General features: G+C 39.4%; 1 protein-coding gene across 1 annotated transcript in view; it reads right to left on the reverse strand.

Moving 5' to 3' along the window:
- ESRRG (estrogen related receptor gamma) overlaps positions 1-13,801 on the reverse strand; it is a 227,763-nt gene extending 213,962 nt beyond the window's left edge. The window contains exon 1 of the mRNA XM_049635220.1: positions 13,540-13,801. Within this exon, the coding sequence (XP_049491177.1) occupies positions 13,540-13,595 (56 nt within the window). The 5' untranslated portion in view covers positions 13,596-13,801. The remainder of the gene's footprint in view (positions 1-13,539) is intronic.
- Between the last annotated feature and the right edge of the window lie 880 nt (positions 13,802-14,681).

Genomic DNA, 14,681 nt, shown 5'->3' on the forward strand with positions numbered 1-14,681 from the left:
AATATATTTTTAGGTGCCACTTTTCTCATTCCTAAACAAATATGGATAAAGTGACCCAAATACCATACAGTTGATGCAATGCTCCATTTCTTATATTAACTGCGATTTTTTTGTGTGTGCCGGCTGGCTTTCTACAGGTATCACTGATTGAAAAAAAGAATTTGGGGGGAGGGTGTACGATCTCTATGAAATTACTTATTTTACTTCTTTGTGGTTTACCTACCCAGGTGAAAAATATAAATTAAGTCATATAATTAAACCCACAAAAAAAGCTAAGGATAAACTAACCAATATTATCCAATACTATCTTTTAAAGGTTGGAGATACAGCTTATGGGATGACCATCAACTTTAATTACTAAGTAAGGACAGTACCTTTGCAATATTAAGCTGTTATTCAAGATTTATCCAGATCACTTTTGTTCTCTTTTGCTTTTCCCCTCTGAAAGTCTAAGAAGAATTTTCTACATAAGTTTTGAGTTTATAGTTTAAAAGAGAGAGAGAGAGAGAGCGCATGATCCCTTGCAGGCAGGCACCTAAACAGAGCCATTTGCATAGTTCATTGAACACTGTTTAGTAAACACGAAGTGTAGGGGACCACAGTGGCTTCTGTCTTCTAGTCCTGCCGTCCTTTTAAAAGCAAGGCAGGGGTTCTGTTTTTAGTACACACTTTGGTTCAGTGTTAATCCTGTTTTATGTTGTTCACACCTGCTGCTGACTAGCAGCCTGCTGATGGGCTGGGGCTCACGCTGCTCAGAGAAATCCCACTAACTGAGAAGCTGGACAAAAGCTACTTGTACAGAGCGGCAAACAAAGCCTGGTCAGGGTCCAGAATACAGGACGAGCCGACCCCACGAATCTTTCCTCTCATTTGCAAATAAGGTTCCGATGTCCCAAGTTTACCACCCAACAGTAAATGCAACCAATTACTCTTGTTTGAAAGAAAGGCCGAATCCCATTGGCTTGTTTATATTCCTCAGCTTTGTACGACTTCTGGTGAAAATTCATGCCAACACAGTTGTTCTCATCAGGTGTTCGTGCCAGCCATCCTTTGTGTCCTGACCAAAAGAATCCGTACCTGAAGCAAACCTAATTATGAATTTAAAACACCCTACACTCAACCTTTCTATTCACAGAATTTTACATCCAAAATGGACAGAGATCCAAAATATATGTTCTGCCATCAGTGGCCACCGTGTGACCAGGACAGTAACTTGGATGCTAAGACCGCTCTCCCCCAAGCCTCCCACCCTGCGCTGCGTGTGCCTAATAGCAAACATCAAAAGGAATGACTTCTTTTTTGATCTTAGTACCAGCGATAAATCAAATTCAGTGCCACAGACAGGGGGGAAATGCACTACGGAGGAAAACTCCGAGACTGACAGTAGGACCAGTCGTAGGCATTCGCTCAATCAAGTTCCGGTAAACGATGCCCACCCTCCTTTGCTCTGAAACAAGATGTAAGCTGTCGTCTGCTTACCCAGAGGGAGAAAAACTTACCCGGTCCTGACGTGACCCCAAGTCAAGATGCACTTTGTGCTGACATTTCCAGGAGCAGCACTGTAACCCCTCTCTCTCCTACCCTTGGACAGAGCCCATCTCCTTCCTCCCTGGGAGCCAGACTCTGCCCACAGGTGGGCACAGAGAGCCCCGGCTGGTCAGCACAGCACAGCTCCAATAGGAGCTGCACATCTGGGGGGTCAAATGGGGACTCTGGGATCACTCTGTCACAGCTCCCGAAGCACCTCTGCCACCTGCAGCAGCCAATAAAGCATCATGGGCTCCCCGGCCAGCTCAGGGAGTTCTGCGTCTGCCTAACCCACAGTGGTGTAGGCAAAGTGCTAATTAGCAGATTGAGGTGCTGTTAATGAATGAAAGTGAGGATGAAATATTTGAAGCATTGGCACCTTTTCCCCAATTTGCTTCCGGTTGACCTTTGGCAATATGCTCTTTTTGGAGGGTCGGGACTAGAACCTCCTCCCTTGTTGGTACCATGCTATTCCTCAGCAGAGGAAAAACTCACATGGATTCTCAGGCAGGTTAGCGACAACAGGTGAGACTCCAGATAAATGCATACTTTTTCAGTGTGTATAATACTTGGGACTTGGGAACTCTCTGGTAGTGTTAGAGGGAAAAAAAAAAGTTGTTAAATGATACCGTGATATACTCGCCTTAACTGTAGACAGAATTCACGTGTCTCCCGTAACCTGACACAGCCCATCACAAAATAAAAGAAAAACATAACAGTTGTCGCTTTCAATTTGTCTACATAATATGAGCAGCATGGGAATGAATTCAATTATTACGTTGAATCACATGAAAATGCTGATATTTGACCATTTTTTGACCTAAAAAACGGCAATTTCGTGTGGTGCCACCAAATAGAATTAGAACCCCGTTGCCTCACTTTCATGCAAAAAAGGCTGAAATTCTGTCGGGGAATTTCACGATTCCAAACTTGACTTTCCTACCGATTTGCCCTCGAATGCTACCTCTAGTTTTGTTTTTGTTCTGTTTCGTTATCATCAAAGTGGGACCATTTACCTCAGTATGTCTTTAATTTGAACCTGTCATGATTCGGGGTCCTCAGGCCAGAGGGGCCCCAACGTTCACTGGAAATGCCAGTTTTGAACACACACGATGGTTCACATACGCAGCGCAGTGCTGACTGTAACACTCACTCTTTTGAGAGGCCATCCCATACAATGGGCACCTGCTTCACTCCAAAGCGCCAAGACCGTGCCACGATGGAACAGGATGGAACATCTCATCCTGGAGCCTTCACCAGAGGACTTGAACCACGGATGAGTTGGTTTGTCTGGTTTTGCTCCCCCCCCCCCCCCCCCCCCCGTCCCCAGCGACTTTGCAAGTTTGCTCAGGACAGAAAGATTTCAGGGTACCCACAGGAGCGGCGGCTCTCGGATCCAGTGACGTTGGGTGTTTGGCGTGCAGCGTAGCTCAGAGGGCAAAGCAAGCCGTGTGCGGGATCGGGGGTCTCCGCCCGCCGCCTCGCAGGGCTGCTCCTGCGCAAGCCCGCTTGCGAGCCCAGGGAAGACCACCTTACTCTGATGAGAGTGCTTTCCTCAGGCAGGAATTTTTATTTCGGCTGGAATCTTAAACCATTACATTTCCAGCGATGCATTTTTATGTTTACAATTGACATCTTCATAAAAGAATGAAACCTTTGAGCAACAGCTCAAAAGCATGAAGGTTGCCCGCAGTGGTACTTAAATTATTTTACACCTAAATGGAGCCCGGTTGTTTTTAGTTAAAATTTAATAAACCTTAAACTGATGACCTTTCTTCCGCAGAAAGGCCCAGAGTTGCAAAAACGAACTTTCCAATGAAATATATTTTAAGGAACTAGTGCTGAACAAAGGGCTATTTAAAGCTGAATGCTTTGTCAATTTATCAGCTTGTGAACATTCTGTTCCTGAATTCCCCACTGCTGCTGAATGTATAGAACGGTGGTGCCTTGCTTAATCGAATACTATTGATTCGAGTGTGTCACAGTGATCTCATTGAGAGTAATCAATAGTAATCCAAAATCAATCAATCTGCTCTTGCACTATCATTTATCAAATCTGAATACACCAAATTATTTGTAGGCGTCACATTACAAAGAAGAGAAGAGGGTTGAGCTGGTCAAGTTAATGGTTTATATTAAGAGCAAAACCAATACCCCTCTCTTTTTAAGGGGAGGTGCTTTAAAATGGGCTGTGGCTTGGGCAGACACGTTCCTCCTCTCGCTAAAGTATCCTAAGTTTACAATTAATCTCGTTCCAGTCCCGAGAAAAAATAAGATTTCTTACCCAGGGCTTTGCTGTTTGAGTACAAGTGGCATAAACTTACACATGCCCTAACTTACTGAATAACAGCACGCTAGCATTTTACAAGTCTGATAAGCTAAGTTTCAAATGCCTGTCTCCCATCTGCTGGAAAACAAGGGGACTCGTCTGACACAGGCCATAACTGCATCTTCTAACATCAGAAATGATGTTTAATAGAATTGGAGTGGAAAAAGGGATACTTAATTTCTCCTGAGAACGTACAGCATAGATGTACCTGCTTATCAAAGAAGCTGCTGTTGAGGCTGAAGGTTCCTTTATCAACATATTCACCTGTAATTTAGTCGAGGTAATAAATCCTTCTATTCATTATGGCACACTCAAAAGCACCCCTACTATTTAACTGGAATGAAAAAAGGCACAGAGTGTCTAAAACATTTACTTTTGCTAATGTAAAAGTGTTGGCATTTTACTTCATTCCCGATAAGCTGGTGCCAGTGGTGCTGATTATTCTTTTCTTATTCAAAGCCTATCAGCATTTCGAAAAGCTCTCTCAATCTTATCAGGTGTATGAACAGCACAGTTACTGAAAACAGTTTGTACTGCTCCTCTCCAAGCTATCTGATAAACCCCCCACTAACTAACTGCATTTACACACACTCACACAGAAGTTGTGTCTTCCACGCCCTGTAGCCAGATTCCAGTGTGCCAGGGATTTTTGTGCTGGGACATTAACTTAACAAAAATGTCAGCAGTGAGTGCCCCAAACTGACAACAATCAAGAAAACACCATAAAAGCACTCAACTAGAATGTACAACAAACAGAAACACCAAGGAAACAAAGATGGAAAGTTGGAGGCAATCTCTTTGGAACTAGAGAGGGGGTTAACATACTGTGTATGCAGATACGGACGAATATCACGTACTTACCTTTTAGCAAAGTAAGTCATCCTTTAGCACAACAGATGAATAGAAACAGAAATTCTAAGAGAAAATATTGCTGCAAGTGAGAGGGTTGAGGGATGTTTTTAGGAACTAAGCAGGCATTTCCCCCACATTTCGGGTTATCTCAGTGTGAAGGCAGAGAGGTTCCATAATGTAAGCAAAGTAAGACAATAGACAATATCACCGAACTTACCCCATAAACTGGAGACAAGATAGAAAGCAAGGCTGTCACATATGGTGACCACATTCTCAGGACAGATTTTCCAATCATTAAAACCCTCATAAATGCTCTAGAGATTAAAGTTTTGTTCACTATAAGGAAATAAAAAAAATTTTTTTAAAAATACAATTTGAGTGTTTAACCTCTTAGTATTTTTCTCATTCTTCAGACTTAACCAACTGAACAGTTCCATACAAAGGTAGGAGGAAGGAATCATCATCCAGGCTAACACAAGTAGATGATCCGCTCTCCATTTCTATCTATTAAAAAATGCTTATACCAGTTCATGGTTCGTACGAATTGAGAGACATACCTAATCATTTATGGGTAGCTCTTTGGAGCATGAAAGACAACAATGACGTTTATAGAACATAAGAGAAATCTAAAACGTACTTGAACAACTGAGTAATGGATTTCTGACCCTGGGAAAGAATGTCTGCTTGGGCTTCTGTGCATAAATTGTCCATTTGTTCCTCACCTCCCTTTGCGGAATGGCTAGGAAAGAACAGAAAAAGGCGGCCACATGCTCCCACCTGAGCCCAACTCCTGATGCTGTCTAGACTCCAAGAATAGAATGAGCCTTTCCTTAGATGTGTAGAGCAACAAGATGAATTAGTCAAGTATGTAGTTCAGTACAATTCAGCTGATGGTTTCTTTTCCATCTGTGACACTATGATCCCATGACTGATGAGGCAGGTCTCATTTAAGTCTATGGATAAAAGGATGCTTCTGTCATTTGCCGGCCCCAGCACCAACTGTATACAGTCGCTTTCTCATAGGAAACAGATGGAATTCTCGTCAACCATATGCATCGTTCCCTTTCTATGGTCATGGGCAGTTGGTTACAGGTATAATATTCCCCCTCAAAATATCAGGTCTGTTTTAATAGATTAGTGATGATGAAGAAAGCATTTAACTTCTGGAGAAGTTAAAGTTCTATGATCATTTGGAATTATGGAGGGCAAAGGGCAATCGATTGAACAACCTCACATTTGAATTTTTTTCTCTAAATAAGTACGTTGGTCTCTATAATTTTTCATATCACTCGCTATTTTTGGTAACTCTGGATATAATTTTAGACACTCTTTTCAAAGCAAAAACATTCCTATAAATATAAAATGTAACAGTATCATAATTGCCTTGGGGAGAAAAAAACCTTTTAAAGCATTTAAACTCACATTATATTAAAAACAAAGTAAACATATTTATTGAATGTGTCTTCTATTTAAATTCTCAAAAGCCATTATCAATAAGTAAAATTCTTCCTAGAATTAATGAAAAAGGAATTTTCATGTACAAGGAGAACATTCTGATCATGGAGGAGAAAGAAATTAATATGCTTCTATTTTCTGTGCGTAAGTTCTTTTTAAACTTTCATGTTTTGCATTTTGAATAAGGCATAAGAAAAGAAAGCACAAGATTTTTTTTCTCAGAAAACGTATGCACAGTGCAACAAAAAGAGATGTCCCTTGTTCAAGATGGATTGCCCAGGCTCCTTCTGACCCTCCACTTCTTCAAGTCTTTATTTACTTCACACAGAGGAGCAACTGAGGTTCGCCACTTCAGAGACTTTTAAAAAAATAAATCCCTTTGTTACTTCCACAAAAGCAGAAAGATCTGAACAAGTTCAAGTTATACTCCTTTTCTGTGTGTGTATGCAAAACTCATGATTATCAATGCTATCTGCATTCCCATAGAGTTTTAAAGAGAAGGAAGCAAGCAAGCTGGTTTTCATTACACTCCTATTAGCCATCCATCTCTGGTATAATATGAGAATTTATCGGTAGCTTCCCTTTTATTTAGTAGGAGAAGGTGTATGAGGAAGCAAAGTCAAATTGACACATTTGTGATATGCCTGACAGCCTTCAGTATGCCCAGTATTAATTTGTTTTCTTTGGCTAGGTAAGTGTTGCCAAAGCATATTACACATAATGTGTACTTCCAATCAAAATGATGAAAAGTATATATGCAGTTTTGTTTCACTCAAAGAAACATGAGAATGCACAGAAGAATGTATATGACAAAGACTGCCTTTCATAATTAAAATATAAATTTAGTTTCAAGTTCTCTCTCTTTTTTTTTTTTTTTACAATGTAATCTAATCTTAGGTAGGCTGTCCATGAGTTTAACACTGTAAGTATTAAATAGATTCTAAGTGCCAGAGCCACGGCCATAGATTGCATTTCTAATGGTCAGTGCTGAATGTTACATATCTATATTCAAATGCACAGAGAGATCTATGCCAGGATATTGAAATGGACTTTAATTGACCAGTGAGAAGTCAATTTATTTAAAACTGCACCTTTTCTTTTAATGCTCTGCCCTAGTGAGCTCTCTTCCAAATATACATTCATTGCCATAAATTATGATGGCATAACATTTGAAGGAATCGAAACATAAAAAGCACGTTTCCTCCAAACATTTAAAAAAAATGTTTAATTAAAAAGGGGAATGGATACATGCATGTGCCCCGCATGCACACACACACACACACACACACACACACACACACCACAAAATTGAAATCCTTTCAATTTGATGGTTTTGTATAATTTGCTAGAATTTGGAAAAATATTGAGAAATATTGTCCAAATCAGGAAAAAGAAACACCTGGCACTTCTGTAAAGAAAAAGTAGAGAGGAAAGATGTGTTTGCTAAAACTCTGAATGGAAATTATTTTTAGCAGCTGAGGTTTGCTGGATCGTAGAAAGTGGAAGTCTAAAATGAACTGGAAACCAGAATAAGATGCCAGGTAAATCCTTCCAAAGGCAAAGCCTGTCACTTATCACCCTCAGATAATAAAGAAACTAACTTGGGTCTGATGGATTGGCATAAAGAAACAGCAAGAATTAAAAATAAAATAAAATAAAAACAACCAAACATTAAATGGGCTCAAGGGTTATACATACAAGTAAAGGTAGGAAATGAATCTGGGAATTTAAACAAGAATATAAATAAGAACAAGAATTAAAATAGAAAGTGCAGTTAGGTAAATGTTCTCTCTCAACACTCATTCCGATTTACTAAGCAAAACCACAGGTCTCTAAACTTACCTCTTAGAGTAAAATTCAAAAATACTAAAATCTGTGATGTACTTTCGAGAAATGTAACGCTTATTAGTCTTCTATAGTGGCTTTCAGCAAGAAAAAGAATAAGAAAGTGACATATTTATGTAATGCAGACAAATAAAAGTCCTCTTCTGCATTTATTTGGGAGCTATCATGTTTACATTCAGATATATCTGTCAAGCCTCTGTATAAAAAAAGAATGCAGCCAAGATCTGATTCAAAACTATTTCTTGGATATGGGCCCACACCATTAAATTATGCCTTTAATATTAGTAGCTTATTTCCTATTTTACAAATTATTTATGATTACTAGATATTGAATTTAGGAATGATCACAGTTAGAGAATTCATGACATCAGAAACAAATTTACTTATTAGGTTACCTGTTACCTGTGTTTCTATACAGTTCAACCAATTCAGTTTAAAATCGAGACCTGGCAAATACCTGAAATCCTAGCTCCGGGTTAAAATCATGCCTGGCAAATTTAGCTGGCAACTAATTGGTTAGAAAAATACTTGAGATTCACTTTGTCATATAAAGGTATTATGAACACTCTTAGCAGCATATCTCTATTCTACGCATATACGTCTCCCCTTATAGGTCCGTACTTCACGTTCATACCATACAGGCAAACACACACATGTGTGCATGCTACCGACTGCTTTGGATTTTAAAGTGCCTTATGTGTATTTGTGTACTGGTAACTGTATAGACCGTGTACACGCATACATACATGGCTATGAAAATAATCCATAGCAAAACACATAAAATGCAATAAGAAGAATGTCAAGCAGCAGAGATGCCTGGTGTCATCCCTGCACTATCAAATATACACATAAGTATGATTGGAGAAAGAGAACCTAAATATTTCACTGTCAGAGAATGTAGAGAACTGCAATTCATTTCTATCTCCTGTGCTTTAGGACAATGACAATTTAATACAAGGCCAGTGGATGTAAAAGAGATAAAAACTGAACACACTGGGCCAGTGTAATCAAAGATTTTCTCCAGAGAGCTGGCTAGGGCCGGAGCTCATATGCACTTATAACAGATCAACGTTGTATTGTTTCTCTCTTCCATGAATTTGCGATGAAGCAAAATTTCAAGCAAAGCTTATCTACTGCAATGACTTTAAAGTTCTGTCGAAACACCTCAAATGCTCTCCTCTTATTTCAATGCTTAATAGGAGGTTCTAGAAAGTTTATTTGCTATTCATTGGTTTGACAGAAATCACTGCTATCAATTGCCACTTGTATGACAAAGTATCAACCATAAGCAGGGGTTTTAATTTGTTTTATGAAATCACATAAGCAAAACCTTCAGGGCTGCGCAGCACTTTAAAAGTAAAACAAAGAAATCTTTTCTTTAGTCACTAGGCTAAAACAAATGTTGAGGAATTTTTCACAAGTGATACGGACTTGAGACTGGGAATTATGCCTACCTTCCAAAAGCAGGGTCTCTTCTTTGTCTATAGTTCTTGCAGGAGTAAGGTATTGTGAAAGTATTGTTAAATAGACTCATAGAGAAGTTACCTGCCCTCTTTGATGAATAGCACCATGTATCTAAAATTAATTGCAAAAGTATGGCCCAGCTAATGAGATGGTCCTTATCTTTTCTCAGCAAAGGAAGCACAAGTATTTTTTCTGCTGGCTCAATATTTTATAAAAATGCCTAAAGTGTTATTAACTAACTAAAAATCTGATTAAAAGACCTCAAAGACACAAATTATCGTAAATTCTAAAACCTGGAAAACCTGGAGGTAAGCCTGATTTCCTATATTATTTCCTTTTTAAACCTTAATTTCTTTTCTTTTTTACTTTGAAAAGAAAACCAAAAAAAATCTTTTCTTCAGCTTCTATTAGAATTTTAAAAGCTGAATTACAATATCCTTTTTTATAAGATGGTCAGTATATATTACAGGTCAGATTAAATCAAAGAAATATATCAAAGGCCGTCAATTTAGAATTAAAAAAAAAAAGAACAATGATACCTTATTGGGGGGAAAACACTGGAAAAATGATCATCCATGCAAGAGAATTAATGGATATCCACAAGGGCTTTGCTAATAACATGGGTTAATTACCGCTGCAACACTAGGCTCAGTAAATAAAGCAGCAGTGCCATAAACACATTAAGATGAGAAACCATCACTATAAGAACCAGCCAACACTATCACCCTTGCCTCTGCCCAGGAAAGGGAAAGCTGTATTCCAGCCCTTTCTGTAAAAGGAGGATTTCTAAACTTACCACCAAATGTATATAAGGTAATACATAAATGCACTGACACAAAGGGCTGGTGAAACATGGGGGGCCCATCATTTCCTCACCACTCCCATTCAATATTTATTCCATTACCTCAGGGACACCTATTTTTGCTTATTCCTAGGAGAAAAATCATATGTTACATAATACACAGTGTCTGGACATAGTTTGGGATATGTACAGTGGTTATTATATTTTCCGAAAAACAGAATTGATCTGTTCTCTTTAGTGCTGTGATGGGCAAGGTTACAAGACTCTCCAGTCACCCCGAAGTGCAAGCTAGTTGTCACTTCCAGCAATTTACAAAGAAATCATCTGAAAACCCCACCTACACCCCCTACCTTTAAGGCTGCAGGTGTTTTCAACAGATTTACAGAATAAAAACAGGAGGAAAAGTAGTATGAGCTCCAAGTCTGGAGTTTAGGTATTCTTTCTTAGAAAAATAAACTTAAAGTATCTGTTCATAGTTCTCAAATAATATCATATCTAAAGTGACTTAGGCAAGCTCCTCTTAAAAAAAAAAATCTTATCTGCTCTGATTTAGGCTTTTTGTTGTTGTTGTTACTGTATACATTTTTCCTTCCTGCCTATTTTTATCTCATATATTTTGACATTCTAGTATTACTTTTGGATACTTGTGTTTCAATCTACGTTAGCTTTTAACAAGGAGAGATGAGGCCAAGGGAAAAAAAAAAAAAAATCAAAACCCTGACACAGAAAGAGTGGACCATACAAAATAAAACTTGTTTAGCTCCAAACAGGTATTTCCAAACACAAATCTGTTTCATTTGCAATGCCTGGATTTCAACCATCAGGCTGAATTCACTAAACTGTTCCCTCCTTGCCTTGCCTGTTTTCGAGTGTTTCAATTGCCTTTCCTTCTTCCAACAGCTGTGACAACTGTTAAAACAGTCAGTAAAATTAAGTCCGCTCTATAATCCTGTAGTCAATGTTACATTTTAATCAGAGGTTGAAAGGGATTCATGTGATGAGCACACTCATTTAGAATGATTAGACGGACACATATGTCAAAATGAGCAGATATATTATTTTCATCTATTTATGCTATCAGTTATTACTGCTATTAAATGTGAAACAAGCTTTCAAGTATTATGCTCTTTAATGTGCTGGCACATTTCCTAAAATAAAAAACACATAGTTAGAGGTTAACATTTTAGGCTCTCCTAATGGTGGTCAATAAATTGTATGAATCTTTTTCAACAGCCTCCAAACCAGAAATTGTCTAATATTTTCCTCTGAAACTGCATAACTCTGGTTTCATTTCTGCGTATACACACACGTGATAGGGTTTAACCCAGTACAATTACTATGAATATTAATAGCATGTATAAATTCTGTGGTTTATTAATTGAGACAGAGAGGCAGATGCGTTGCTTAGCATTAGATCTTTCTGTCTGTCCAGTGAACCACGTAACCATCAGAACTGCATCCAGACAATAAATCTGTATTTTTTAAAGATGACTTTTAATTGAGCCAAAAAGAAAGCTAGTTTGAATCTTGCGCCAAAGCCAAAAGGACATGTGCCCTGATTTCATTTAAATGCATCTGCTTTAAGAGGCTTATCTAAACTAATTATTCAAATTAGCTATAAGAAGTTAAATTCAAGAAAACTACTTTAAAAAGAAGCCTCTGGGGGATTTTTAGAGTTTGTTTTGTTTATTTATTTATGGGAGAAAGTTCAGAATCTGGGTGAGCTTGGATAACGCCTCCTTCCTGAGAAGACATTTAGACTCGCCGATTCTACAGCCCAGGTGCACCAACCTTCAGACTACACTTGGGTGGGCAGTCCTACCTTTGTTTGTTTTTCATTTTTATTTTCACACAATTTAAGGTTGTTTCTTGCTTCGAGTGTTTCAAAGTGTAGCAGGCACAACCTTCCAATCTTTCAGTTCCTCCCTACGTCCATCTCTTGGAGAATATACCTTGTGTGAGTGTGTATGTGAGTGTGTGCGTGTGTGTGCATGCACGTGCGAGTGTGCATACACATCTATGCACACAGTCACACTCATACAGACACGAGCAGGCACTAAGACTGCAAATCACTTTTCATCTCTGACTTAATTACAAAGCAATGCAATATGCAGTCACTAAGGACAGCTAGTGGACATCTACCTATAATGCACTACCTCGTCTTCGAGAGTTTTAGATTTTCTTCACAATCTATAGAGAGATGTTTGCCAAGAGCACTCTTTTCAGAATTATAACAGTTGGTATTACTGTAATGTGAAAGCAAAGCAATATAACTGACTCAACAGAAAGATGATCCAGTGACAGCTCCCGGGGTATACTAATATTTTACCTTAACAGTGCGTTGAAATTAAGTTTATGACCTACTCGTTTACTCAAGAATGCCTAATTTACTTGTCCTACCCCCCATACGCTTCTCCCCCACCTCTAGGGTTCCAAATACATATATATACCCATATGCATAAAGATATTCATAAATACGAATTAAACTGCATGTAAGAACAAAAGTACTTTTCTCTATTTTCTGGACATGAAGCATGGCACATATCCACAATCTGAACATCGTCTATTCAAGGGGAAATTTTAAAAGTCACTAGTGTTTCTTCTTTAGTTTTTTCTCCCCTTAAATATTTATAATGTGTGAAAATCTCATGTTACTTAATGGACTGATTTGTCAGTTAAGTGCCGACTTAACGCTAACCATGCAAATAACATTATTCTAGCCCTGAATTGCATAGGGCTAGTTTTTAAATTGTTCTCTGAAGGAGAATTAGTAAATGTGCGATTTTGCCTCTAACTCTGCACGGTAAGAAATGACAGGGAGCTGAAAATATCTGTCAAACTGCAAATACATAAGAGGCACTCAATAGTATAAATCATTTTGAATATTGTATTTTAAAACATCTTTCCTTGGGAAAATGGGTCCTAGTAAAAGATGCATTTTAACAGTTCACTAAGCATTTGTGCCAAGTGCCTATTCTTAGCACCTGAATAAGAAGTGACTGTCACACAGCTGTTTTACTGACAGTCACTGAGCTTTGCCTCAAAGGTAACATTGTAGTCAGAGAACAATTCTCGACTTACTGAATTAGGAGATCACCCTCAACACAAAAGGCACAAGACAGACACAAACAAGCACTCGTGCACACAAAATACCCAGGGCATTACCTGAATCAGTGTGCAAAGATACATTCCGTCCACACACTCACACACCCCCTACGCGCACCCCCACGACGAGTTTTAAAAAAGGAAAGAAAAAGGTACCTACTCTTCCTCGTAGTGCAGGGAAAAAGATTCAGGAAGGCAAAGTTCTACCGAATCCATGTGCGACCGGCAACCATTATTTGTGCACCCCCAGCTATAAATCAAAGTTTCCTTGACAAAGCACAGTGCAATTAACACAAATGTTCTCCTAGTGACAAGCCTATAGGCACAGCCAGTTGGGACCAAAGCTCTCACACTCTCCTAATCAAGGACTTAAAGCCCCGATTGGAGCTTATTAATATGAAGTAGGGCTTTACATATGCAGTCCCACCGGCCCAGCCGCGCAGCCGATTGGGGGGCCTCTGCCCAATCAGGAGGGAGGCGACGGGAGACTGCACGGAGCGAGCGGAGCCAGGCAGGTAGGCAGGGTGCAGAGAACCGAGGGGACTGAGAACCGGCGGTGGGAGAGAAAAAGGGAGCGGCGACGCTAGCGATCGAAACGCTCCCAGCAGATAACTGCTTTCCTCCCCCCCCCCCTTTCCGTCTGTCTTTCTTTCTTTCTCTGGGAAGCTACAAAAGAAACATAACTAACTTAACTCTCTAAGCACTGGAGGGATTTGTCTTTGGTTTCTAACCTAAGACCTACTTTGCCTTGAAAAGAAGAACTCACGCACACTCTCAGTTAATTTGGGAAAGGATTCCGCGGAAGGTAGAGAATTAAGTTTGTCCTGCCGTTGTGTGTGTTTTCAACCCCTGGGGGCTGCTTCGCCTTTAGTGCTGTACTTTCCCATTTATTCGTAATCGCGTCTTTTCCTGCTTTCCTGATACATACTGGGCATTTTAAAAATCAAAGGCATTCTTCCAAATTGTTCGGGCATGTGAACCCCTGGGATCGTCATCTCCGAGGCGGAATGCAGTTTTGCACAACTACAGAAGAGGAAATAGTGCATCAGTGCCATTTGAGGGAATGCTCATGCAAATTATAAGTGTAATAAGCATTTCTTTACCTCCTGCCTCCCTACATACAGATATACAATGCATAGCTTTTCAACTGCAGGACAGATTGGCTTCTCCAGTTACAGGGGTGGGGGTCTCAGGGCTGTAGGGGGAAATAGTGCATTAAATCCATCTCTGCACTTTACAAAATAAACACTGCATTTGGCGGGGGGGTGGGGGGGTGGGGGGGTATGGAGAGCATTACTACAC

Source organism: Panthera uncia, chromosome F1 (genome assembly GCF_023721935.1).
Source record: "Panthera uncia isolate 11264 chromosome F1, Puncia_PCG_1.0, whole genome shotgun sequence".
NCBI lineage: Eukaryota > Metazoa > Chordata > Mammalia > Carnivora > Felidae > Panthera > Panthera uncia.